The sequence below is a fragment of the Trichomonas vaginalis genome, chromosome I (genome assembly GCF_026262505.1).
Source record: "Trichomonas vaginalis G3 chromosome I, whole genome shotgun sequence".
Classification (NCBI taxonomy): domain Eukaryota; phylum Parabasalia; order Trichomonadida; family Trichomonadidae; genus Trichomonas; species Trichomonas vaginalis.
This window is the reverse complement of record NC_067203.1, coordinates 15,497,747-15,525,105: the sequence shown is the minus strand read 5'-3', so window position 1 is coordinate 15,525,105 and position 27,359 is coordinate 15,497,747. Positions and strand designations below refer to the sequence as shown.

General features: G+C 33.0%; 9 protein-coding genes across 9 annotated transcripts, besides 1 other annotated feature; 4 read left to right on the top strand and 5 right to left on the bottom strand.

Moving 5' to 3' along the window:
• Nucleotides 1-469: 469 nt before the first annotated feature.
• On the top strand, nt 470-3,787 carry TVAGG3_0991840 (cyclic nucleotide phosphodiesterase family; the record flags this gene model as incomplete). The annotated part of the gene is made up of 1 exon (XM_001276826.1): nt 475-3,720. One exon carries the CDS (start codon nt 475-477, stop codon nt 3,718-3,720), a length of 3,246 nt encoding a protein of 1,081 aa, XP_001276827.1.
• A 391-nt stretch (nt 3,788-4,178) lies between these two features.
• Nucleotides 4,179-4,823, bottom strand: TVAGG3_0991830 (uncharacterized protein; the record flags this gene model as incomplete). Its single annotated transcript, XM_001276825.1, has 1 exon — nt 4,179-4,823. One exon carries the CDS (start codon nt 4,821-4,823, stop codon nt 4,179-4,181), a length of 645 nt encoding a protein of 214 aa, XP_001276826.1.
• Nucleotides 4,824-5,283: 460 nt separating this feature from the next.
• Nucleotides 5,284-8,577, top strand: TVAGG3_0991820 (E3 ubiquitin-protein ligase trip12 family; the record flags this gene model as incomplete). Its single annotated transcript, XM_001276824.1, has 1 exon — nt 5,290-8,574. The coding sequence occupies one exon, from the start codon at nt 5,290-5,292 to the stop codon at nt 8,572-8,574; it is 3,285 nt and encodes a 1,094-aa protein (XP_001276825.1).
• A 145-nt stretch (nt 8,578-8,722) lies between these two features.
• Nucleotides 8,723-9,280, top strand: TVAGG3_0991810 (uncharacterized protein; the record flags this gene model as incomplete). Its single annotated transcript, XM_001276823.1, has 1 exon — nt 8,723-9,280. The coding sequence occupies one exon, from the start codon at nt 8,723-8,725 to the stop codon at nt 9,278-9,280; it is 558 nt and encodes a 185-aa protein (XP_001276824.1).
• A 389-nt stretch (nt 9,281-9,669) lies between these two features.
• Nucleotides 9,670-12,191, bottom strand: TVAGG3_0991800 (profilin binding; the record flags this gene model as incomplete). Its single annotated transcript, XM_001276822.1, has 1 exon — nt 9,674-12,172. One exon carries the CDS (start codon nt 12,170-12,172, stop codon nt 9,674-9,676), a length of 2,499 nt encoding a protein of 832 aa, XP_001276823.1.
• Nucleotides 12,192-12,666: 475 nt separating this feature from the next.
• On the bottom strand, nt 12,667-15,976 carry TVAGG3_0991790 (putative phospholipid-transporting ATPase family; the record flags this gene model as incomplete). Its single annotated transcript, XM_001276821.1, has 1 exon — nt 13,016-15,976. The coding sequence occupies one exon, from the start codon at nt 15,974-15,976 to the stop codon at nt 13,016-13,018; it is 2,961 nt and encodes a 986-aa protein (XP_001276822.1).
• A 257-nt stretch (nt 15,977-16,233) lies between these two features.
• Nucleotides 16,234-17,334, bottom strand: TVAGG3_0991780 (cellular response to bisphenol A; the record flags this gene model as incomplete). Its single annotated transcript, XM_001276820.1, has 1 exon — nt 16,280-17,332. The coding sequence occupies one exon, from the start codon at nt 17,330-17,332 to the stop codon at nt 16,280-16,282; it is 1,053 nt and encodes a 350-aa protein (XP_001276821.1).
• Nucleotides 17,335-18,167: 833 nt separating this feature from the next.
• TVAGG3_0991770 (helicase protein) lies at nt 18,168-21,549 on the top strand (the record flags this gene model as incomplete). Its single annotated transcript, XM_001276819.1, has 1 exon — nt 18,178-21,549. The coding sequence occupies one exon, from the start codon at nt 18,178-18,180 to the stop codon at nt 21,547-21,549; it is 3,372 nt and encodes a 1,123-aa protein (XP_001276820.1).
• A 3,538-nt stretch (nt 21,550-25,087) lies between these two features.
• On the bottom strand, nt 25,088-25,867 carry TVAGG3_0991760 (protein ubiquitination; the record flags this gene model as incomplete). The annotated part of the gene is made up of 1 exon (XM_001276818.1): nt 25,088-25,867. One exon carries the CDS (start codon nt 25,865-25,867, stop codon nt 25,088-25,090), a length of 780 nt encoding a protein of 259 aa, XP_001276819.1.
• Nucleotides 25,868-26,324: 457 nt separating this feature from the next.
• Nucleotides 26,325-26,362: a mobile genetic element.
• Nucleotides 26,363-27,359: the final 997 nt, after the last annotated feature.

Below are 27,359 nucleotides of genomic sequence, written 5' to 3'. Positions count from 1 at the left end.
TCCTTACTTCTACCAATACATTTCATAGTTCAAATCCGTTTTAACACCATATTAATTTTTTTTTCAAAATATCATAGAGAAAATTGTTATTTTACAATATAATATGAATAAGTACAGCTATAGAATAATAAATCTCAATATATTATATGATTTACACAGTTTTTTGCATGATATCTTTTGAATTACAAAACATATTAACTTATAAAACACACCCTCATCATAAAAAGCACAAAATAAAGATCGCATCTTGCTCAAACCAGATGATTCCAATAATAAGATTATCGATAACATATATAACTAATAAGAGGATGCATGCACTCAATATAATAATACCGAAACTATGCTCTGATCAGTGGTATATTCAAATCAAGAATAAAACAAGTCCTGCCTAAAATCGAAGTCTATATTTGGTTTTTTTTGTACGTTATAAAAAAATTGGTATACCCCCCGTTTTTTTGTAAAAAATTCACAGAAATGAAAAACACAGCGAGGAATAAACTTCAGCTTCCTCGCTTAATGAAGCCAGTGACACAACGTGTTGATGTTCCATTCGAAAAATATCAACATTTTGTTGTTGCACCAGTTAGACCTCCTGAAGTACCATATCAAGTTCAATCTTCAGCAAGTAGCACAAATTCGGTTAAAGAAAAAGAAGTTCCCGAAGAGAAAACATCAGATGTTACATCAGCACGTGAAAGTGTAGTTGTTAAAGAAGAAAAAACACAAGTTCATTCATCGATTACACCATTTGAAGTTTCTATATCAAAAGAACAGCTCGACATGTATATCCTCGAAGCATCAAACACAACAGTTCAAGAAGCTACGGAAAAATTCATATCACAACATTTTGGTGGCGAAACAGCTATTTATTGGGAAAATATTCCCGAATTACAATTACTTTATTCAACTACATACCAAGTTGTTGTCCCTCGCACAGAAAGTATTGCAAGTTCAGCATTCTTTACTAAATCTATTATCAGAACTAATTCACCACACAATCATCCAGCATTTAGTAAACGTGTTGACATCAAATTTGCACCCGATGATTGCCCAATGATGGCATTTCCACTTTGGGATTATCGTGGTGAGTTAGTTGCTGTTGTTCAAGTTGTTCGTTCAATAATTGCACCCGAATTCACAGCAGACGAAGAATTATTTGTTAATCAGTTCGCAATCAAATTCAAGACATTCTCTAAATTTATTTTAACACCTCCTTTACATGAACAGATGCTTTTAGACCTTGTTCAACTCCGACCATTCAATCAACTCCTTAAAGAGACTATCTACTTATTCAAAGATTACTTCGAATGTCGGTCAGCTGAAATCTGGAAGTACGATTCAAAACGAAATACACTTCAAATGTACGGATCCGAATACGAGATGTCACCAAATGAAGCTGGCATTGTTGGAACAATGATATCTTCTACTTCTCCTCTTAATTGCGGTACAACAAAATTACATCCAAGCTACAACGAACAAGTTGATGGACCAATTGACGAACCGATCCTTATTAACCCAGTTCGTGAGTCAACTGGTGCTTTTGTTTACTTGTATGTTCTCAGAGGTCCACGAACAGCCACAGTTTTTCGTTCTAGCGATGTTGTTGTTTTCCAAAAGATGACCGTTTTCTCTAGTTTCTCTATTTCTAACGCAGACAAGTTCACAAGTATGAATGAAGAGTTGATCCAGTCAAGTGACCGAAGCCAAGGACTATCCGCTTTGCTTGAAGTTGCAGAAGTATTGAGTCGCCAATTAGATATCGGAAAACTTACAGAAGCAATTATGGAGAAAGGACGTTCTCTCACTAAAAGTGATCGCTGTTCATTATTCTTAGTAAATGAGAAGCGAGATAGACTTATTACATCATTCCAGCACGGTCTTTCTAATGCTATTGTCATCCCAATTGACAAAGGCATTGCGGGAAGAACAGTTCGAGAAAAAACTACAGCATTCATCGAAGATGCATATGCTGATCCAGATTTTGATTCATCTACAGACTTAGAGACAGGATACCGAACTAAAAACATCTTGAGTGTTCCAATTATTAACAACCGAAGTGAAGTTATCGGTGTTACCGAAATGGTCAACAAAATCAACGGTAAATTCACAGAATGGGATGCGCACATGATCAAGATATTCAATGTTTTCTGTGGTATTTCACTAGAGAATGCACGATTGTATCAAGATTCCGTTGAAATGTCACAACAATTGCATTCATTCTTCGATGTTTCTTTCTCATTATCTAATTCCGAATCAATCCAACGTATTCTTGGTGACATCATTAAAAATGCACGAAATACTATTGGTGCCGAATGTGCTTCTCTTTTGATATTGGATGAACCATTGAACTGTCTTCAGAGTTTCTTAGTCGATGGTGGTACAATTCCTTCACAGTTGCCTTTAACAACTGGTTTGGCAGCAGCAGCAATTAAAAGTCGCGAAGTTATTGTTTCTAACAATTGTTATGATGATCCACGATTCAACCGAACTATTGATATTGAGAACAACTTCAAGACAGAAAGATTACTTGTTGCACCAATCATTTCACAGAAAGGTGTTGTCTTAGGTGCTGTCGAAATGGTCAATAAAAAGAATGGTGATTTCGATGATGACGATTGCAAATTACTTAAATCATTTGCTGCATTTGCCGCTGTTTCTCTTGAAAATCAACGACTTAAATCCATTGCTGATTTAGGCACTAGCGAAGCGGAACTTCCTAAATACATTTCAGAATCAGAAAAGTCATCATCTAAGACACCAAGTAAATTACAATTGACTGACGAACAGAAGAAATTAGTTTCATCATTGAATTTCTTCTCACCAGATTATAAAGGTGTTGGTCATATCAAAATCTTGTTCTTCATCTTCCAGAAATTCAATTTACTTGAAGAATTCAAGATTCCTAACGACATGTTCTTCCGATTCATATTTGCTATCCGAGAGAAATACAACGAAGTTCCGTATCATAATTGGATGCACTGTGTTGATGTCTGTCAATACTTAGCATATGAAGTTAGTACCGCAGAACTTGATAAAGTTTATAAACCACTTGAATTACTTGCTATGTTTGTAGCGGCCGTTTGCCATGATGCTGGTCACGAAGGTTTGAACAACATCTACAATGTTAAAGCAGAAACACCATTAGGAATTTTGTTTAAAGACCAATCCGTTATGGAAACACATCATTGTACAGTTGCTATAAGTTTATTGACTAAAGAAGAATATAACTTATTCCATTCTGTTGATTTAGAACATCAACGACAGCTTTGGACCACTATTATTCAGTTAATTCTTGCTACAGATATGGCTAACCACTTTAAGCTAGTTAAAGACACCAATGAAATTGCTGACAAAGCCGAATTCGATATTGAAAAGCCAGAACATCGATTGTTATCCATGAAATTGTTATTGAAAGTTGGCGATATTTCCAATGTTTCACGTCCATTCCAAATTGCAGATAAATGGTGTGACATCCTTTGCGAAGAGTTCTTCCGACAAGGCGATAACGAGAAATCATTGGGAATTGGTTTGACATCACCTCTCAATGATCGATTGAACAACGACAAACCTAAGTCACAAATTGGCTTCTACAACTTTGTTTGTTTACCATTATATCAAGTTGTTGCTAAACTCTTCCCTCCACTTGAAGTCAACCATCAATCAGTCAAGAACAATCTTGAAGTTTGGAAAGAACTTGCAGCACAATCAGCGAAAAAATAAAATGTATGATTTATTTTATTTTTAATTCTTATTTTTTGTATAGAATGCGAAAATAGTGGTTCGAGTATATATATTGCTAACTACATCATAATCACAAGAAAATATCTGAAATTGAATTACATTTTATTCCTCAATTATTATATATATATCATCACAAATTTGATCGATAAACAAGAAGATGCCAAAGAATTTACCAGCACAACTTGATCGGGGAACTTTGACCGGCAAGAGTGCATAATACACTCCTGTCGGTTGCAATATGTCAATCCGGGAGAAGTACGAAAAAATGTACAGCTCTGAATTCGAAATGTCACCGAATGATATTAATTTTATTAATCTAATGGACTTTTACATCAAGATACATGTCAGGCCTTACATCCATTCATTTATAAGGCTTATTAGAGACTCTTTTATTGAAAAATATAAAATAAAAACTATATATTTAATAAAAGAAAATATTAGTATGTTTCTTGCATCTCTTCTAGGAATATTTTAGCAGGATTATGTTCATCTAATTTTGTGTATTCATATTCATTGAATGGCCAACCTATGCACGTGTCTGGTTTACTGAAAATGAATAGATGACGTTCTGTAAATTGTGCGTTCTTAGAAAATCTTCGTAAAACTCTAATGACTTTCGACGGAGTATGAAGTTCTGGTTTCATCAAAAATTTTATTATAAGTCCATCAAAAATAATTCCAAGTTCGCGAATACCATGAATATCATATCGATGATGACATAAATCGTCGTGTTCTAGAATTGTTTTTATCGCACATCTTGAAATAAAGTCCAGACTCGAATCACTTAGTTCAATTCCTCGAGTAAATGGAATAATTTGATGAGGTGAATGAAGAGAAATGCGTTTGAAACAGCATTGATTAGGAGTTTGGATAGTTCTCAAAAAGTTAAATACATACTCTGGAAAGCGGATATAGAATCCGACATTTAATGGATAATTACGATTTGGAGGATTTAGAATTACGTCATAATAAAGTGAAAACTTGATTTTGTATCTGTTGTTCTTGTTAAATTCTTGTACTATGTGGTAATTATTTGAATGTTCGCGTATACGATCCAAAAAATTCGAAAAAATTTTGAACATCTTGTAAAATAAAAAATGACAAAATTTTGAAAATTGTCCTTCAAATCTTTCAGGTAATAAACACTTAATTTATCCTCATGTTTATTTTACATATATATATATAGCAATTGTAATTTTTGAATTACAAGAAAGTTATATTTGATAACTATATCGGCTTTTACATGTTCATTATCATTTGCATTTCATCGTCTGAAGGGTTGTTTCTTCTCGTGTTTCTGTCCTTATAACTTTATGGCATTCTAGAAAAATGACTATAACCATTGTAAATCAGTCGACTTTTTTTCTTAATCAAAAACGTTTTGATTGTCTCCTTCTTCATCTTCTTCCTTTCTTTGATTTATTTGATTTTTGATAATTCTATTCATTTATTCACTTCATAGGATTTCTTATCCCATATTTTCATCAAATTTTTGTAGATTTATAGAAATTCCAGCCAAAAAGTGACGAAAATTTTAGTAGATTTTAAATGACTTTAAGCCTGGACATGAATGGATACTCAGATGTTATTCGCAAATTGCGCGGTAACAGTAATGAAGTCATGTCTGGCTTAGAAATCCTATCAAATTTATTGATTTTTGGTGGCGGAAGTGATTTAGGTAAGTACAACGTTCAAGAGCTTTGTGCTCTTCTTGTTAACGTTATTAGATCTAACTACACTCTAAAACACAAAGAATTATCCGGATTATGCATTCATAACTTGATCGAAACTCTTCCTCTAAGTTCAAAGTTCTTTATTATATCCAATGTTATCACTGTTGTCAACAAATGCATTCTTGACCGCGAATCAAACGATCTTGTCGATACATGTATTCAAATTTTGAACTCATTATCCAAAATTTCACCAGGTACAATTGGCGAGAAGATTGGAATTGAGTGTTTTGTCTCGTGTTTCGATATACTATGTCCTGCGACACAGCGAGTTTCTCTACAAACTTTGATTAACGTTGCAAACGAACTTTTAGTTCCTTCTTATTCAGATTTTATTGTTAACATTTCACACATCATGTCAACATGCGACGACAAAACACTTCCACTCGCTACACAATCGTTTATTTTGGTTTTACGAACTACAAAACCAACTTTTGTTCCACGTGAAGTTGCTCATGACCTTATTATTTCACTTCCTAAAGTCACAGATGACAACAACACTGTTTTTTTACTTAAAGCTCTTCAAGTTATTTTAAACACGACAAATTCATATGATTTATTCCTCGAAAACATCGATTTCTTCAACAACATTTGTTACAATCCAAACACAATCCAAAAACGAACCGAAATTGTTGGAATCGTTTTAGACTTCATTTTATCTATAGTTCCACCTCCAAATCCACCACTTCCTAAGTTCCTCTGGCCATACGATAAGAAAACTGTAACTAATACAAACGAATTTACTAAAAAAATTCAGCCATTAATAATAAATTTGATAAAAGATAGATTGGGATCAGAAGATAAGGCTATTTCTGCATTAACAGCTACTCTATGTATGAACCAACCACCTTTTGACCAAGAATTTGTTACTATTATCCTTGGAATTTCACAAAATCAGAGTTTGATACCGAATGTATTAGGAATGTTATTGTATCTTAAAGATTTGGCTCCTTTCGCAGCTAATGGCTTCTTAAACACTGTAGATCCAAAGAATCAACTACCAAATCAAAGAAATTGGGTCAATAAAACGCTAAACAAGCTTAGAAAGCGCGTAGGAATCAAAGCAGAGACAATTTCACTAGATATAAACATCAAAACAATGGATGACGTCATTAATTTGGCTTCACAAAACCTTCCTCCATTTGAACTCATTTCTAACGGTGTGGCCACGAAGCTCACAAAATTTTTGACTACTTCTTTCCTTCCGAGGACACTTCCGGAGCCATTTCTCCAAGCTTTGCAGATTATTGCTGACCAGATGAAAATTTCATTGACATTCTATCAGCTGCCCGAAGAAGTAGATCCTATAGGTGAAGATTTCGATACTTTCTCCGATTTTGGATATCCAATTGATATAATTTTTGAAGATCATACATTTAAAGACATTTCTGTTGACTTAACAACCGATTTAGTCGCTATAGAAGCATGGGTGAACCAGCAAATCAATCCATCAATGGTCAATGAAAAAAATTTGAAAAGAGCAATGAATCGAAGCGACATGTCAGGTATTATATACTTCCAAGAGCAAAAGGTAAGATCCTGTTCGACATTCGGATACCTTGCAAGGTCATTTGGCCTCAAAGGATACAAAGAATTCACATTTTCTTTGGATGGCAAAGTTTATCCGGCCTTGGAGCCATTTTGGCATGTTCTGACCACAGCATACGATAATATCGACTCATTACTTGATAATCATCCAACTTTTGTGCTAAAAGTTGGAGATTGCCAAAGACCAAGCAGAAAATTCAGAGATATACTTCCACAAAACTATGGAATACCATTAGCATTACTTTCTGCTATCAAAAACATCGCTCCGACCGTTGATTGTTGCTCAAATCAAATTTCCAATTTAATGTTGCAGCATTTGTCTTGTCCGTCCATGTCTAGCTCGCTCTATAACGAGGCTGTTAATTTGTTTTATTCCCATCCATTTTTGTTCAATTTTGAGTCAAGATTTATTGCATTTTTAATTTCGTCGTTGGATATGCCAACTGTGCTACATACTGTTGAGACACAGCTCACCAAAGTATCAGACGACAGGCAGAAAGCGAAAATCTTCAAAATGAAAGTACATGCGAACAGAAATAAAATTGTCGAAGACGGAAAGAAGATTTTGCAGAATTTGCCAGCGACATTGAGAATAGACGTTGATTTCGTAGGGGAAATGGGTTTCGGAATTGGTCCAACTCAAGAATTTTACACATTATTAAGTAGAGAATTTTGCCGACCAATTAGAGGATTATGGCGAAATAGTGATCCAGAAAGTGAGTTTGTTTATAGCCCAATGGGTTTGTTCCCTTCTCCTGTTGCAAATCCGAAAGAAATGAGATTATTTGGAATTTTGTGCGCAAGAGCCATCGCAGCCAATTGTCTGATAGATGTTCCACTTAGCGAGTCATTCTTCAAATATATAACTTACAATCTCAAGAAGAAACAGTCTGCAAATCAAGTTACAATAGATGACATTGATCCGACCTTTGCAAGCTCTTTGAATGACAAAGAAGGATTGATTGGACTCGATTTCACTTATCCTGGCCTTCCAAATTTGGAATTAAAGAAAGGAGGAAAAGATATCGAAGTTACCGCTGAAAATGTTGATGAATACGTATCATTAGTCAAGGAATTCACAATAAGTGGCAAGATTAAGGATGTTATGCGTGCTTTTAAGGATGGTTTCTCTCAAATTATTCCTTATGATTCATTAAGTTTGTTCTCGCCGAAGGAAATCATTATCTTGCTTTGCGGATCAACGGAGAAGTGGACTAAGGAGTATTTGGCCGCAAATGTCAAAATTGAGCACGGATATAATTCAAATTCAGCCGAAATCAACAACTTGTTCGAAATTCTATCGGAAATGAATGATGATGAGAGGATGAACTTCGTGAATTTCGTAACAGGAAGCTCGAAATTGCCAATTGGCGGATTGGCCAATTTAAGACCGAAATTAACCATCGCAAGGAAAGATGATGGTGATAATCATCTTCCTAGCGTAATGACATGCACAAATTACTTCAAGATGCCGGCTTATTCGTCAAAAGAAGTAATGCGCGAAAAGATTCTGTTTGCTATATCAAATGGAAGAGGAGTTTTCTCATTCTCATAATACATATATATTATTTTTTTTTATAAAGTTATAAAATATTCTTTCGTTTTTATTTCCAAGATTTTTCCATTCTATTCATGATATCGTGCATTAAAACATTATTCTAATCATAATACTCTTTAGTTTGAATCATTTTACATATAAGTAAATGGAATTTGTTGACAAATTTAAAGTCGAATTAGATATTTTTATCAAAGAACAGCAATTTCCGGAAAATATTTCTGAAAGAATACTATCCATTCAAAATGATTTGATTGATTCCCTACAAAAAGGAAAAATTGATATCGAATTCTTCGATTCAGAAATTAATAATGAAGTTGGTTACGCTTTATTCTCGTGCAAAGATAATCCTTATGAAAATTTAGACAAAATACCATCACTCTCAAAGATCTCTCAACAAAATCAGACCAAATCTATAGAAAATGACGATACAATCAACAAAGACGAACTCATTAAGGAATTAATTTCATACATGCAAGAAAATACCGAAAATAATTCAAAAATTACAAATCAAGAAAATTATATTAAACAATTACTTGATGTATTAGAGCATTATTCATCAAACCCTGATGATTGTAAAGCTGTTTTCCCAAAAAGAACTATCTCCTCTTATTCTGAGAAATTGCAAACTATAGTTGATCGATATAATAGAGTAATTAATAGTCAAAACAACATCCTATGTAAACCTGTCCAAGGAAAGAAATGATTCAATCACATCATTTTTCTTTCAATCAAAATCTTCATCATTTTACATAATTGTCAAAGATCTATCTAAGAATCTGTTACTAGAAGTTCAATACAATACTAATTAACCTAAAGAGTTACTAAAAGAGCAGAAATTATTTAGTAAATAAGAAAATGATCTTTTCTTGCAGTTGTAGATTGCAATTATGACAGTATTTAGTTTGTTAATCAATAATTTAACTTTGGAAGTAGTCATTCCATGGAAATTCGTCTTTCATAGATGAATTTTTTCAAAATTTGCAAAAATTAAACTTCATTCCTGGTTTCTGATGGTTGACTACTTCTATACTTTTCAATTATAATGATAATGTATCAGAAAAATAAACTAAAATTAATGATTAAAAAAACTTTTTTATTATATTTGTCCTTGAATCTTTCTGAAGTATTCAATAGCGTATTGATCAAACTGCTGAGGATAGTTTGCCATGTACTGGTTGAGGTATTCATGTGTGTAACCCTGAGAGAGCAAGTACTGAGAGTACAACTGTCTGTAGTAGTACATCTGCATCTGTTGTTGTTGCTGTTGTTGTGGTGTTGGCTGCAACTGACTTGGAGCTGGTCCGTATCCAGGAATTCCGTACTGTTGTCCGGAATTGAATTGGCCTGGTGTTCCATAGGATCCGTAGTTTGCAGGGTTAAACTGCATTTGTTGCTGTTGTTGTTGCTGCTGTTGCTGCAATCTTTCCAATCTCTCGCGTTCAATTCTTTCTCTCTCCATTCTCTCTCTTTCGAGTCTTTCGTTCTCGAGTCTCTCTCTTTCCTGTCTCTCCTTTTCAAGTCTCTCTCTTTCGATGCGCTCCAATTCTTGTCTTTCTCTTTCAAGGCGTTCTCTTTCCTGTCTCTCTCTTTCCTGTCTTTCTTTATCAAGCCTTTCTCTTTCCTGCCTTTCCTTCTCTTGTCTCTCCTTTTCTTGTCTTTCTCTCTCCTGTCTCTCCTTCTCTTGTCTGGCCTGCTCTTCTTCCATCTGCCTCCTGAGCTCGGCCATCCTCTTCGCGTCTTCCTGTCTGCGCTTCTCTTCGGCAGCGAAATCAGGAACTTGCGAAACTGAATTCGATGGTCTGACGAATCCTGGTGATGGCTGTGGGTTGGCTGGTGGAGGAAGTGTAGATCCGGAGTTGAAGATCATCGCGAGACTTGGGAAATTGCCTGGAGACTGCAATGTGTGGATGGAAGGAGAAGATTGTGCTGGAGATATTCCGGACTTTGGCATTCCTGGGCCTAACGGTGGCGAAATTGGTGCCTGTGGAGGCATTCCTGGCTTTGGAGGTGTCTGTGGAGGCATCATCGGCATTGGAGAGTTTGGCATCGGTGGAAATCCACCTGGTGGATAGCCTTGGTTCGGCATCGGTGGCATGGCAGGAGATGTTGGCTGTCCTGGCATTCCAACCGGCTGGAATAATGGTAGTGTTCCGCTGGAGCCAGAATTTCGGATTCCAGGGGAAACTCCAGGACCTCCTGGGAGTGGTGGTAATTGCGATGGTGAGTTTGGTGTAGGTGGTGACATAGTCATCATTGGTGGTGGACCTTGTGCTCCCTGTGGAATTGCAGATGGAGGTAGTTGTGTTGGTGGTAGAATGTTGAATTTGCCTTGATTAAATGCAGATTGGAAGTTAATTTGTGCTTTAGGTCCAGCGCGATCTGGAATTGGTGTTGTTTGGGATGCTTCTGGATTAGGAGCATTTGCGTATTGATTGTATGTATAATTTTCCATTCCTGGAACGTTCTTAAGCTGTAATTTTGCTTGACCATCTGATGGAGAGGCTCTGATGCCTGGTCCTGCTGGAGATGGGAAGCTTGATTGCGGAGGTGGAGGAATCATCGTTCTGGATGAAGCGGCGTTGAATCCTGATTGTGGTGGTTGGCCAGGAAGCTGCTGGAAGAAGACGCCGCTGTTTGTACCGGCACCTGGTGATGGAGGTAACGGTTGTGGTGATTGCCTTTGCTGGAGTGGCTGTGGAGGTGGCACTGGTATTGGAACCTTGTTGGCCTTTTGCTGAGCAACTGGATCTTCGAATTTCTTGAATGGCAAAGATGGCAACTGAAGACCGTAAGGATTTTGTAAGAGTGAAACTGTATAAAGCTGTACAGGGCGAGTCTCGAGTGATGAGTCGGAAAATTCGTCCGTAATCGGTACTTCCGGAACTTCATATGCTTTTCCGGAAGTAGATGGAGATCTGATGGCTCTGGCCTTAGAATCTTCTCTGATCTTGGGTTGTTCCTCGTGGGAGTGGCTCTTTTCAGATGATTCGGACTTGTGTTTCTGGCGTTCTTCTGATGACTCGGATTTGCTCTTGGAAGCCTTCTGAATTGGAGTATCATCATCTGAGTCGTTACCCTGAGATGATCTCGATTTCTTGGAGCCATGAGAACCCGTTCGAATAGCAATTGGCTTTGTGCCTGATTTACGAAGCCTATCTTGCTCTTTATAAGCATCGTTGTAAATTTCGGTATGAATATGGCCAGATTTTACGTCGAAAGCCTTGGCACCTTTAGTATCATAATGAAACATAATTTGTACAACAGGTGATTCAGATAGAGTGTAGTTGATAAGGTTTACTGATTTCTTAATTTTCTTATTTTTCGGGAAACAAGTTAATGGTAATTTAATACCAGCGACAGTTGCTGGAACTGTGTCATTATAGTATACTAATTGAACTACAAGATCGCCTTTGTCGCGGTCAGTAGGCACAAATTTAAAAACTTTTCCGCTGAAATCTGGTTGTTTTGATTTTACGACATCAGTATTATCAAGGCCTCTGGAAGATGACTCTGTAAACAACAATTGGAATGTATGCGATGGTGTTTCCCTCAATGGGATGCCTTCAACTTCGTTAATTTTAACATACAGGGTCATTTTTAATTATTATAAAATTTGACAAGTTTACGTTCGATATAAAAAGCAAAAAAAAATATAAAATTAAATTTGACCTCGAAAAATTACACTATTGATTTTTTTCGAAATTGAGGGTAAAATTCAAGGAGATGAGGATCACCACTCCGGAGTCACTCTTCTTTCAAATTACCTTATTCATATTGCGTATATTTCTTCCGATTCCATAATTTTGGTAGTAAAAATTTGAACATAAGGTCGATGAAAAAATGAGCGTTTTTTAAAAACCGCCGTTTGAGAGGAAAATTGAGAGCCCCGATGTATACTTTTTGACATTGTCAAAAACTTTGAAAGGACAAAAAAATTTAGTGTCAGAAAGTTTACAAATGTATACTTTCTGACAAACAGGCTCTCAGAAAGTACTCAAACTGCGGTTTTTAATTTTCGCACTTTTTTGGCGACCTTAAAGTAAACCTCAAGAAATTCCAAAGTTTTAGTATTAATTTAGACTTTTATGGTTGAAGTAATCCGGAATAGATGAGAATTACCGTTTATATCTCCATATAACACCATTTTCAAGAAATTAAAAATAAATATCCTAGATCTTATAGAATAAAACCATTCGATTGAATGATTTCCTGTTTTCTGATATTAATATAATTTATTGAATACATAAACTGTTTTTGATAGTTTCAGAAATAATCCTTTTACAATTTTGTGTGATTTACAAAATTTCTTTCTGAAAAATTGAATATTTGTTTCAAAAATATAGCTACTTTTTGAAAGAATTACAAATATAAAACAAGGATTTCGAATTCAAAATTAATTTTATTAAATCTCTATAAAACAAATAGTATATATAATAAGTTATAAGATAAAGAAATTGTTAGAATCTGAAATTGCATTACTCTTAAGCTGATCTTCGTGTGTTGGAGCAAATTTCTTGGATATGAGCTCAATAACTACAATAGGAAGTACTGCAATGGAAGTAACTAACAAAATCTTGAACAAAAACTCCCATGTCAAAATGAAAGTGATGTCGAAGGCTTCAGTGAGCATAAACATCGCAATCAAGTATAGTGTCACTGAAAGAATCTCTGCGCAAACACTGAGTATATTAAATCTGTTGATTTCAACGCATATCAGACATAATTCTGTGAAAATCATAGAAGTAAATGAAATTGATTGGAGGTCTCTTGTGTCTCTTCCATAGATACCAAAAACGCTTGAAGAAAGGAAGACAATTATGAAACCTTGGTAAATTGCCAACAATGTCCATCCGATAAATGTCTTTGCAGACAAGTATCTTCCCTTCTGGCATTTGTGGTACAGTTCAGGGAACGCTATTACAGTATGTTCGTCGACAAAAGTGTCGAAAATCAACGAGAAAACGGAAAAGTTTGTAAAAACCGTCGCAAAACCCATCATCAACCAATCATTGTACAAAGGAGAAGGAACAATGTTAAACAATAAGGAATATATGGCTTGTGTAGCTGTCATGATTACTCCTCTATGCATAACGAACTGACTTAATCTACTTGTGTGTTTGTAAGAGTTAGTTCCATGCCATAAAAGTAATCTTTCCAAATGACAGAAAGAGTTAATGGAAACATCAGCAGACATTGATGCTTGTTTTCCGTCTTTTCCGACAATTCCTACGCCAACTGATGCTGCCTGTATCATTGAGACGTCGTTTCCGCCATCGCCAACTGCACAACTGACAACTCCTTTCACTGATTTGACGACTAATTCTTTCTGACTTGGACTGCAACGGCAAACAACAACAGCAGGAGATTTGACAGCGAATGACAAGAATAAATCAGGATGTTGTTCGATGGATTGCTCGAGAACTGTTCCATCAATGACAATAGGAGGAACATTGTTCTGGTCAATCTCTAGCATCTTGTATATATCCTGCATTGTTTGGATAATCTTGTAATCAACATCCCTTGAAAACAGACGACTTGACAATGCAACACAAATCGCTGTTTCTAATTTATCACCTGTCAACATCCATATTTTGATATTTGCTGCTTCAAGGCTTTCAAGTGTTTCGGCGACATTTTCTTGTAGTTTGTCTTCAACACCTGTGACACATTGTAATGTCATTCCATGTGTAATTAACTTGAAACTTTCTAAAATTCTTTGGCCACGATTTGTGACACTTTTTGATGCTTCTTCGTAATGTAGCATGAAATCATCTAATTCTGACTGTGAAAGGATCTTGTATGCAAAGACTAATGTTCTCAAGCCTTCTCTTGCGAGGTTTCCTACAACTTCATCGACCCATTCTGAAGGCGGACACATTGCTTTGATTGAAGAATCAGAACCTTTCGAGATGAGTAAATTTCCGTATTTTTCGTGTTGAACAACAACTGACATCGATTTCCAAACACTCGAAAAAGGAAGAACAGCAATGATATTGAAGACTTCTACGTTACCATCCGGCATCTGTATTTTTATTGCTCTGTCATCATGGTTCAACAGTTTGTAGCCAACTCTTTGTGCCTGTGTAACTAAAGCAATTTCATCTGGTGATGAAGATTGGAATCCTTCTTCTGTAACAGTGACTGAATGGCAAAGAGCTAAACTAAGGAATGCTTTGAGGTGCTCTATGTCTATTAGCATTGAGTTCTGATTGAAAATGACGTTGTCGATTTGGAGTTTCTTGAATTCCATCTCGTTTCTCGTCAATGTTCCTGTTTTGTCTGTAAAAATGTATTCAACACGGCCTAGTTCTTCAGGAAGAGCTGAATTTCGCATGATTGCGCCTTTAATGGATTGATCATGAGAGATTCTGAAGCTGTAAACCATCTTGGAGACATCTAAGTTGCATTTCATCGAAATTGGAATAATAAATGAGAACAAAAGTACAAATCTGACAAGAAGAACATGAGAATTCGATGAGAAACCAACAAGTGATGTAAAAATAAACGAAGAAGTGAATAAAAGGAAGAATAATACACTTGAATAATTATTAATTTCTAAATCTACTTTTCCAACCTTTTGTGATGTCGGAGCACCATTCAATGCTGGCTTTGTTTCATGTCCTGTATAAGCAACAACGCCTACGATGCTTCCTGAAGCGACAGATGTATCTGCCCATGCTGTAGATTCGACGCTGATAGGAATCGTCTGCTGGCCAATGCGTACACGGCCAGAGAAATCGTAAATTTGTGGTCGTGGTGACTCAATCTCAAATTGAACATTGTAAAGGTTGAATAAATCTGCAGATGCTTGAGTTAAAGGTATTGATCTGCGTAGTTTCCAGTCTGTTTCTCCATCCAATTGTGTTGTTTTGATGAATGTTGAACCGATAGCATCTGAGGTTTGTAAGATTATCAAGTCTGCAGGGATTCTTTCACCAGAATGAACGGAAATGATATGACCAACACGAAGATCTTTCGAATTTATTTGAACTGGACCTACTGGTGTGACTAAAGTGTATTTTTGGTAGTTCAATTCACGATCGCGACGCCATCTGTTATATTCATCCCACATTTCTTTGATAAATGATACAGCTAGCACAAAACAGAGTGGAGTAATGTATGTTACAAGGAAACCAATTCTATATATTGGGATAAATTGAGTTAATGTAATTGCTAAATAAAAGAAGTTGAAGAAAAACTTGAATTGATCGAATAAAAACTTTGGAATAACGTTGAATATCGTATATTTTTGATGTGAAACCATGTTATTTGGAAAGTTATAATTTGCTTCAAAAGTAAATTTCCTAAATTCTTCATGAGTATCTTCCACACTAACAATTTCATATCCGTCAGATGATGCTTGACTGTCAGAAGGTGGTCTCCGGCCCTCAATCATCATCAAAATTTTGAAAATTTTTATCGCACCGATCATTTTCCAAAAATCTACCGATATTTTTATTCTTATTTGTATAATATTAGTATATGCTAGTATTGCAGTGTTGAATTTTTATAATTTTGTTCAATTTTGTAAAATTTGAAATTATTTTTAATATATTTGCTAGATTATATCAAGAAAAATTAACACTAGTGCTTATTCTCGGAAAGTTTGTGATGGTGGAAAAGGGACGGTACTAAAAATATGATATTACAAAATATACGAGTCAATATTTAACAAAATTATAAAACAACATATTAAATAATTCTATTTTGGTAATACTTGGGAGATTTGTAATAACGAATTCCTCTTTGTAGATAAGTTTACCATTCTTGAGAAACGATTAGTCATAACATGAGGAGAAGCTTCATCACCATGTTGTGATAATGTATCTTCGGAAGCGTTTCTTCGTCTCACAGGAAGGAACGAACCCATAGCATTTGTTGGAGATCCTGGTGGAGAAATCCTCATTGGTTTAAGAACATTGTCTGCAGCGCCAAGAATTGGTGAATGGCGTTCATCTTGTACTTGAATAGCAACTCCTGGTCTAGCATGTACTAATGTCTGAGTATCTGTACGCTTTTCTGGATTCAAAACGAGTGTTGAAAAAATTATATCTCGAAATTCAACAGGTAGCATATTAATATTATCAGGAGTTCCTTTCTGTATCTGTTTAAGCATGACCACAACATTATTTATGTTCCATGGAAGCTTTTTAGTAACCATGAACCATAATAATATACCGAGTGACCAAATATCAGATTTAATAGTTGGGAATGATCCTGCTGTTAAGTATTCGGGAGATAAAAAGCCTACGTCGAAAGGATTTGAACGATGTATCGTGGGGTTAAAAGATCGTGGAGGAGGATAAATATCCGTAATAAATGCAATATTTCCGTTTTCCATAAATATATTACTTGGTTTTATGAAATTCGGTGAGATTTTGCGTTTATGAAGATGACGATAAAGTCTGCAAAGCACTTTCCATTGTGCATACGCAATGTTAATATCTGATTCACAGTTTGCAATGTACGCTGAAAGGGCTAAACCCTCAAAGAATGGTCGGACTGCATAAATATATTCATCCATAACGTATATATAGTGAAATGGGAGAAAACATGATTCTTTTAAGCGGTGTGATATCTTTAGTATTTGAACAAAGTTGTCCACATCAGCATCATCACCTATTGCGGACTTCATAAAACTTTTGCAAATGTATTGTTGATTGTTATCATCTTTTTTAAGAAGGTATGATGGCCCTAAAAATCCGCTGTTCAAAGCCTTAATGAATGTAAATCCTTCAGGAACAAATTGCGCCATATGAAAAATATTGTTTTGAATTTATAAAAAAAGTTTTCTTTACCTTACAACGGAATTAATTATTTTAATTTTCCAAAGAAATTCTTTCATAGCTTGAGCATGAGTTTTTTATCTGATTTTTAAATTCAGAACTTTCTCAAAATTTCAGAACACATATATTTTTATGTTTTTTATTTGGCTGTTTTAAGTAAACCATGGGAGGCTTTAAACCCTTTGCAATAACTCCCATGATATACATATTGGATATGGTGAAATCGCAATTTATTTCGAATTCAAGATATTGGTTAAATTGGCTAGACTTATTTATCGAAAAGCGTTGTGGAAAATGTTTTTTCATACGGAATATTATTTAAACAATCATATATTTGCTATATTACTATTTCCATTGAGAAGATTATATCCGATATTTAATTTATCCAATCACTTTATCATTTTTTTAAATCTTACCTGTCGAGAGATGTTTATTAATTTCGGATAAGCACCAATGAATCTATATATTGATCTCTCTTTAATAAGCAAAATTGATCTAACAGTGGCTGAGGATTAGTTAGCAAAGCATTCTTATTAGTATGCACTGTATTCATTTGACTAATTTTTGTTTCTGAATGTGAATAATCTTCCCTAAGATACTTAATACTATTTGAGCTAAAAAGGATATGATAATTCAATTTTTGTCCTATATTATGTTATGATGCATATCTTATGATCATCCATGAGTGTATCTATAAAATATGAAGATCAAATTTGAAAGATATCTATTGAATAAAGGCATTTTTCTTCTTATATAATAATATATAATATTAAAAATGTAGTAAATCAACATTTGTTATAAAAGTTGAGCTGATATGCGACCATCAAACGAAAATCAGCAAAACTCAAACAATTCTTCAAATTTTCAAGATGGATGGCAAGGTAACGCTAATTATCAACAAAATAGTCGCATGAATCCCGATAATCAAGATAATCAAAATTATTCTCAAGGCTCAAGGTTTCAAAATTATTCATCAAGGGGTGAATCTCCAGCTACATTTTCAAGAAATTTTCCAGCAAACTCAAACTATGAAAATTCGGGCGATAATCAAGGATTTCAACCCCCTTCCAGAAATGGTTCTGGATTTGGCAATACAGCAAATGGGAGTGACAGAAATACACCGATTAATACAAATTCAGGACAATCAGGCTGGAATCAAAATTTTGACCAAAATCCGCCAAATCAAAATGATTTCAGATCTGATCAGGATCGTAACAGCTCGAATTATACTCCAAATGGAAACCTAAATTCGAATTTTGGCGACAATATGAATCCAAATGCTGACCAAAATCAAAATGGACCTCAAAATGATTCAAATCAATGGAATTCTAACAGAAATACTAACTCTAATGACAATTGGAACGAAAATAGGAATCAAAGCCAAAATTGGAATGATCAAAGAGGTTACAACGATGATATGAATCAGAATCGTAATTCCAACTGGAATGGCAATGATAATTGGAATTCCAATGATAATTTCCGAAATGATAATCCAAATGGAAACGGAAACAGAGGATGGAACGATGATAGAAGCGGAAATTGGGTTGGTAATGACAATTGGAATGGTAATCAGCAGAATTACGACAATCAGAATGGTGATTGGAACAGAAATGGAAATTGGAACGATAGAAACGGAAATTGGAACAGAAATGATGATCAAGGCAACTACAATCGATGGGATGACAGAGGAAATCAAAATTGGAACGACAGAAACTGGAATCAAAACGGAAATTGGGACCAAAACAGAGATAATTGGAATGGAAATGGTCCCAATGGAAACTGGAACAGAAATGACCAATGGGATGACAGAAATGGCAACTGGAACAGAAGTGATCGATGGAATGGAAATAATGATAACTGGAACGGAAACCAAAACAGAAATTACAATGATTGGAACGGTAACTCCAACAATGGTTGGAACGATAACTCGAATTCTAACGGAAATTGGAATGATAATGGAAATTGGAACCAAAACAGGAATGGCTTTGACAACGATAACGGTAATTGGAATGGCAATGGAAATGGCAACTGGAATGGAAATCAAAACAGAAATTGGAACGATAATGGAAACGGCAACTGGAATGACAATGGAAACGGTAGAAACGATTGGAACGATAACGGTAATGGAAATATGAACGGAAATCAGAACGGAAACTGGAATGATAATTCAAATGGAAATTGGAATGGAAATGATAACGGAAACGATAGAAATGGCTGGAACGATAACGGAAACGGAAAAGGAAATTGGAACGATAATGGAAATGGAGATCGAAACAGAGATTTCAACGGAAATATGAATGGAAATAATTGGAATGATAATGGTAACGGTAACTGGAATGATAACTCTAACAGGAATTGGAACGATAATGGAAATGGCGGCTGGAACAGAAACAGCAATGATAACATGAACGGAAATAATTGGGATAATAACGGTAATGGCAATTGGAATGGAAATGGCAATGGGAACTGGAATGATAACGGAAATGGAAACTGGAACGGCAACGATAACGGAAACTGGAACGGGAATGGTAATGGAAACTGGAATGATAATGGCAATGGTAATTGGAACGGTAACGGCAATGGAAATTGGAACGATAATGGTAATGGCAACTGGAACGACAATGGAAATGGTAACATGAACGGTAATAACTGGGACAATAACGGAAATGACAACTGGAATCAAAACGGTAATGGAAATAACTGGAATGATGACGGAAATGGCAATTTCGGACCTCCTGACAACGATGACATGATGGGTAACGATTACAATGGTAATGGCAATGGAAATATGAACGGAAATGATAACGGAAATATGAGTTTCGGCGGATCATCAAATTCTATGAAGATTGATCGAGACATGAATGCCAAATTATGTCAATTAGCCGAACAAATAATGAATTTACCTGTTGAAGATCCAGTTCCAGACATTGCCCACATGAATATCTCGATGCCCGAAGTTTCTCCCGAAGAATTCAAAGATTTCACAGAGACATACAATATCAAACTGATTTCTGATAATCCTGGCCCGCAAACACTCTTCGAATTCTCTCCAAATTTCTTGGACGAAAACACTCTTTCAAACATCAAAAAACTCGAATACACGCAGCCAACGGACATCCAAAAGATCGCTATTCCTATTGCTTATGCAGGCAGAGACCTCATTGGCATTGCTAAGACAGGATCAGGTAAAACAGCTTCTTATATCATCCCAGCAATCAAACACGTGATGCTTCAAAACGGAAGAGAAGGACCACATGTTTTAATTATTGCTCCAACGAAAGAACTTGCTCAACAAATAGAAATCAAAGCAAACCAGCTCCTTGAGAATTCTCCGATAAAAGCAGTTGCAATCTACGCATCTCCAAATCGTAGAGAACAAATTAACGCTGTAAAGAAAGCTGATATAGTCATAGCAACTTTTGGAAGATTACTTGATTTCATGTCATCAAACTTTGTGAAATTAAATGGAATAGGAATGGTTGTTATCGATGAAGCAGATAACATATTGAAGAATGATAACCAACAACAGTTAGGAGCCATTTTAAAGCATGTTCCTATAGACAGCCAGTATTTGATGTGGAGTGCTTCTTGGATTGATGAAGTTCGTGATTTGGCCGAACAATACTTGAAGAATTACATCAAAATAGTTGTCGACGCATTCGAACTGACAGTCAACAAGGATATCAAACAGATCATCATAAGGAAAGAAGGAAATCCAATAATACAAGTCGAGGAAATCATCAAGAAAATCCTTGCAGATTCGAAATCTGACAGAATCAAAATTTTGATTTTTGTCAATACATCAGACAAAATTGATAAAACTTGTGATATATTGAACATGGAAAAGGTCATTAAATGCATGCCAATATATTCAAGACTGCCTCCTGAAGAGAGAAATGCTACAATGAAGAAGTTCGCGGAAATGAAAGAGCCTTGTGCACTTATCTCAACAAATTTGATGTCTAGAGGTGTCGAATTAGACGTAAATTACGTTATTCAGATGGAAATCAAAGATCAATTCAACGAATACGTCAACAGAATTGGAAGAACAGGAAGAGCTGGTGCAACTGGTGTCGCAATTTCTTTATATGACGACAACAAAAACAGTGCTATAAGAAGTGATTTGATTGAATACTTAAAGAGAGCTGAGCAGGATGTCCCTGATTTCTTGAGTTCGGACTATTAAAATATAATTTTTTATTGTAAATAAAATAAACTTTATTATATATAAATTGCATAAAATGTGTTAATACTTGAGTTATCTAATTAGTTGAAGTAATTAATATGTATCTAATTAGATAATAAATGTTAAACTGCTTTTGATACTCTCTCTTTAAAAATTCTAAATATTGCAATGTTTAATTCAAAAATGGTATCTAATTGAATATTTTCGCCGAATTTTAGTTAACGTTTGTACATCATTTAAAGATATTATTTTTGGTAAATAAAGTAAGTCATAAGAAGATTCTCGCCTTATTTATCAATTAATGTAATGAACTTATATAATAAAAGTTTATTTAGCTGAAGGTGGCATACCTGCCGAAGAGAAAGAGAAGTCACTTGAGATCTATAAATATAGTATCAAATCCAAAATTTGAACCAAAGAATGATAGAAATTTAAATAAAGATTTGTGATCTCAAGACTTTTTTCAATTCATTGATGTATTTGTGGGTGTAAAGTATTTTTATCAATCTGATGATGTATAATGCATTATAATAAAATAATTATAAGTGCCGTTCAATTTGAGTATATTAACATAGTAAAATCCTATTGAAATATTAAGGAATGTTTATTCGTAGATTTCGTGAAGACGGTTTTATCTTCATTCAAAATAGAATATCATTAGAAATGATTATTTGATTTTCTTAGCACCATGTTTCTTTAAGAATTCTACAATTTCAGTTGAATTTGCTTTGATTGCAAGATTAAGAGGGCATTCATTAAAATCGAGAGAATTTCATAAAACAATGATTGATATGGAACAAATAAAAATTCCATAATACAATGATAAATATGAAAAGGAAAAGAATATTGCAAACCAATGATTGATATGAAAAGAAAAAGTATTTCATAAAACGATGATTGATATGAAAAGAAAAAGTATTTCATAAAATGATGACATATATGAAAAGATATAGAATTGTATGAATAGAAAAATAATTGTCTAAAGTTATGAAAAACATGGAAAGAAAAGGAATTGTCTAAAGCAATAATAAATATGAAAAGAAAGATAATGGCATAAAACAATAATTAATTTGAAAAGAAAAAGAATTCCATAAGAAAAAGGCAAACATGAAAGGATGGATTATGTAATAAAACAATGATTAATCCTATGAGAAGTGAATGAATTGTTTAAAAAAATGATAAATATATAAAATAAAAGAATGTGATAAATTGATTAAAAATATGAAAAGAAAGACAATGTGATAAAACTATGAATGATATGGAAAGAGAGTAAATTGTTTTAAACAATGATAAATATCAAAAGAAAGAGAATTATTTAAAACAATGAGAAATATTATGGGAAAGAGAATGAGTTTCGTGTTAACATCAGCGCCATGTTGAACTAGTAATTCGACAATCTCAATTGAATTTGCTTTGATTGCAAAAGAAAGAGGGCATTCATTACAATCAAGTAAACTTCATAAAGCAATGATTGATATGGAATGAATAAAAATTTCATAATACTATTGCAAATATGAAAAGAAATAGAATGCTATATAGTAATGATAAATATGGAAAGAAAGAAAATTCTCTAAAACAATAATAAATGTGAAAAGAAAAAGAATTGTATAAAGCATTAATAAATATGAAAAAAAAAGAGAATATCATAAATATATGATAAATATAAAAAGATACATTATGGTATTAAATAATGATAAACATGGAAAGAAAAAGAATTTCATAAAAATATGATAAGCATAGAAAGAAAGAGAATGATATAAAACAATGATAAATATGAAAAGAAAGATAATTCCATAAAACAATAAAAGATATTAAGAAGTGAGAAATATAAAAGAAAAACGAATTCCATTAAACAATGATAGATATGAAAAGAAAGAAGATTCTATAATTCTATGAGAAATATGAAACGAAAAATAATTCCATAATCCAATGATAAATATAAAATGAAAGAAAGCATTCTAAATTAAAGATAGATATGAATAAGAAGAGAATTGTTTGAAACAATGGTGTATATGAAACATAAGGGAATTTGGTAATTCAATGATAAATATGAAAGGAAAGAAAATGTTATAAATCAATGATTAATGTGAAAAGAAAAAGAATGAGTTTCATGTTAACATTAGCACCATGTTCAACTAAGAATTTGACAGTTTCTGCGGAATTTGCTTTGATTGCATGGGAAAACGGGGTTTCATTAATAGCGAGATAATTTCATAAAACAATTATAGATATGAAAAGAAAGAGAATGTAATAAAGCAATGGTAAATACGAAAAGTAAAAGATAAATATGAATAGATAATTAATGTAATAAAATAATGATAGAGATGAAAAGAAAGAAGATTTCATAAAATAATAATTAAAATGAAAGTTAAGATAATGTCATAAAACAATGAAAGATATGAAAGGAAAGAGAGTAGTATAAAAAGATATATAATGTTATAAAACAACAATAAATATGAAAAGAAAGGAAATTCCATAAAACATTAAAGAATATGAAAGTAAACAATATATCAAAAAACAACGATAAATATGAAAGGAAAGAAAATTCTATAAAAACATGATAAACATAAAAAGAAAGAGAATTATATAAAACAATGATTGATATGAAAAGAAAGAGAATTGTATAAAAATATGATAAATATAAAAAGATATAAAATGCAATTCAATAATGATAGATATGAAAAGAAAAATAATTCCATAAATCATTAATAAATATGAAAAAAAGGAAAATTCTTTAAAACAATGATAGATATGAAATGAAAGAGAATGTTATAAAACAATAATAGATATGAACAGAAAGAGAATTATATAAAACAATGATAAATATGAAAAGAAAGAGAATAAGTTTCGTGTTAACATCAGCACCATGTTCAACTAAGAATTTGGCAATTTCTGTTGAATTTGCTTTGACTGCAAAACTAAGAGGGCATTCATTAATATTGAGAGAATTTCATTAAACAGTGATAAATATGTAGAGAAGGAGAATCCAATAAAAGAATAGTAAATATGAAAAGAAAGAGATTGTAATAAAATAATGATAAATATGAAAAGAAAGAGAATGCCATAAAATAATGATAAATATGAAAAGAAAGAGATTGTAATAAAGCATTGATAAATATGAAAAGAAAATGAATACCATAAAAAAGTGATAAATATGAAAAGAAAAATAATTATATAAACAAATGATAAACATGAGAAGAAAGAAAATTCTATAAAGTAATGATTGATATGAAAAGAAAGAGAATTTGATAAAACAATAATAAATTTGAAAAGAAATAGAATACCATAAAAGAATGATAGATATGAGAAGAAAGAGAATAAGTTTCAAGTTAACATCAGCACCATGTTCTACTAAGAATTGGACGATTTCCATAGAATTGGCTTTGACTGCAATACTAAGAGCGCATTCATTAATATCAAGAGAATTGTATAAAACAATGATCAATATGAAAAGAAAAAGAATTGTATAAAACAATGATATATATGAATATAAAGAGAATTCCATAAAACAATGATAAATATGAAAAGAAAGAGAATTTCATAAAACAATGATAAATATGAAAAGAAAGAGAATTTCATAAAACAATGATAAAGATGAATATAAAGAGAATTGCAAAAAGCAATGAAGAGCACCAATAGAAAAATAATACGGTAAAACGATGATAGACATTAAAAGAAAAATGATGTAAGTATTGTTGAGATTGCATCCAAGAGAAAGTAAATAAGAAGCAACATCATAATTTCCGAAATACATGCTTTCTGCTATTGAATCAGGTTCTTGTCCATAATGTGATTTAAGGTACTCAGCAATTTCATAGTTTCGATTATCCAATGCTGTATTAATCATTTTATCATATGATTTACCTTCTTCTAACATTTGCATAAAAATGTTTGTATTTGAGCCTTGAACAGCATATTTTATGGACTGATATGTGTATTTGGCACCAATGTTCTTAAGGTAATTGAAACATAATTCTGAGCCGTATTTAATTGCACAATCAAGTGGAGTGATTTCATCATTTATTTTCTTGGCAAGTTCAAGATTTGGGAATTTGTTCTTAAGGTCATCAACTTTATCCCATGCAATGTAGAATAAAGGTGTCTCTGTTGAATATAAATTGAGAATTTCTTCTTGGGTTAATTTTGCAACGAAATTTTCGAATCTGAGACCTTTATAATGTAAAATTGTTGCTAATCTCTCATTATTCGGTTTAATGATGAATGAAAATTCGTTTGAAATCTTTTGATAAAGTTCCGCAAATAATTCAATTTCTTTAACACGAATTTTCGATAAATTGTCAATCAAACAAAGTGCCATTTGGATAGGTATTTTGTTATTTTTAATGAGATCATTGATTTGTGATGATGTTTGTAAAATATTATTGGAATTAACATTCCATATAATTTTTGAAGCTTGGCTAGGGTATTTGAATACTTCAATTGGCTTAATGTTGCTAAAGAAATATTCGTCTCCATTTGTTAATTGTTATGAAGCTGACATACTTTGTAACAACTTTGAGATGTGTCAGTTTTTGAGACCTATTTCGGATTTTATAAATATTCTATTGTAATAAGGTTGTTTTTGCTAAAATTCGTGTGAAATATGGATTGCAGTGTAATTCAATCATTCTGGCACTTTTTGAATGATGATAGCAGTGAAGTTATCGAATCAATAATGAACGAAAATGCTCGTAAAAATTCAGATCCCAATAGGTATTATATTTTAATAGATTGCCTATGAAATAATATTTATGACATATGGTATTGAGATATATTGTTGTAAACAGAAATTCATCAAAAGTGACACCTCAGAAAAGCTAAAATATTGAATTTTTGGAACTTTTGATAGAGCACGTTTTTAAATATTAATTAAAGTAAATGTATATTTTGTAAAGATTCTTTTTAATAAAAAAATAAAATTTTGAAGAAGAACACAAAATCTTCTGAAAAATAATATCACATAAACTCATATTATTTTCTAATATATAACTATTTTATATAAAAATCAAATTCAATGATCTTAAAAGCGAAGGATAAACCTCAAAATTTACGAATATAATGAGTGGGAATATAATGCTTATCTATCATAAAACCATATGAAATATCAATTTTTGCTTTACGCCTAATTTTTGACGACAATTAGCAAAAAATGTTAAATGTTAACACTCAGTCCATTTGAATATGAGAAATAAAATTGACTTTGATTAAATGTTTTTATTTATCATGCAATTCTTCTTGCGACCAAAGATTTGAATAAAAGTTCAAAAAATAAGATAGCTTAAAAAATAATATACGGTAGTGTTTACTAATAGATGAATAGTATATAAATTCTATTAAAATGGATTTGATCCAAAAAAATATATAAATTTGATCATAAATAAAATCGTTTTAAATGACTTCTTCATTTAAATTATAACAATTATTTTTGGTTTTATATTTTTTGGATCAAATCCATTTTAATAGAATTTATATACTATTCATCTATTAGTAAACACTACCGTATATTATTTCTTAAGCTATCTTATTTTTTGAAATTTTATTCAAATCTTTGGTCGCAAGAAGAATTGCATGATAAATAAAAACATTTAATCAAAGTCAATTTTATTTCTCATATTCAAATGGACTGAGTGTTAACATTTAACATTTTTTGCTAATTGTCGTCAAAAATTAGGCGTAAAGCAAAAATTGATATTTCATATGGTTTTATGATAGATAAGCATTATATTCCCACTCATTATATTCGTAAATTTTGAGGTTTATCCTTCGCTTTTAAGATCATTGAATTTGATTTTTATATAAAATAGTTATAT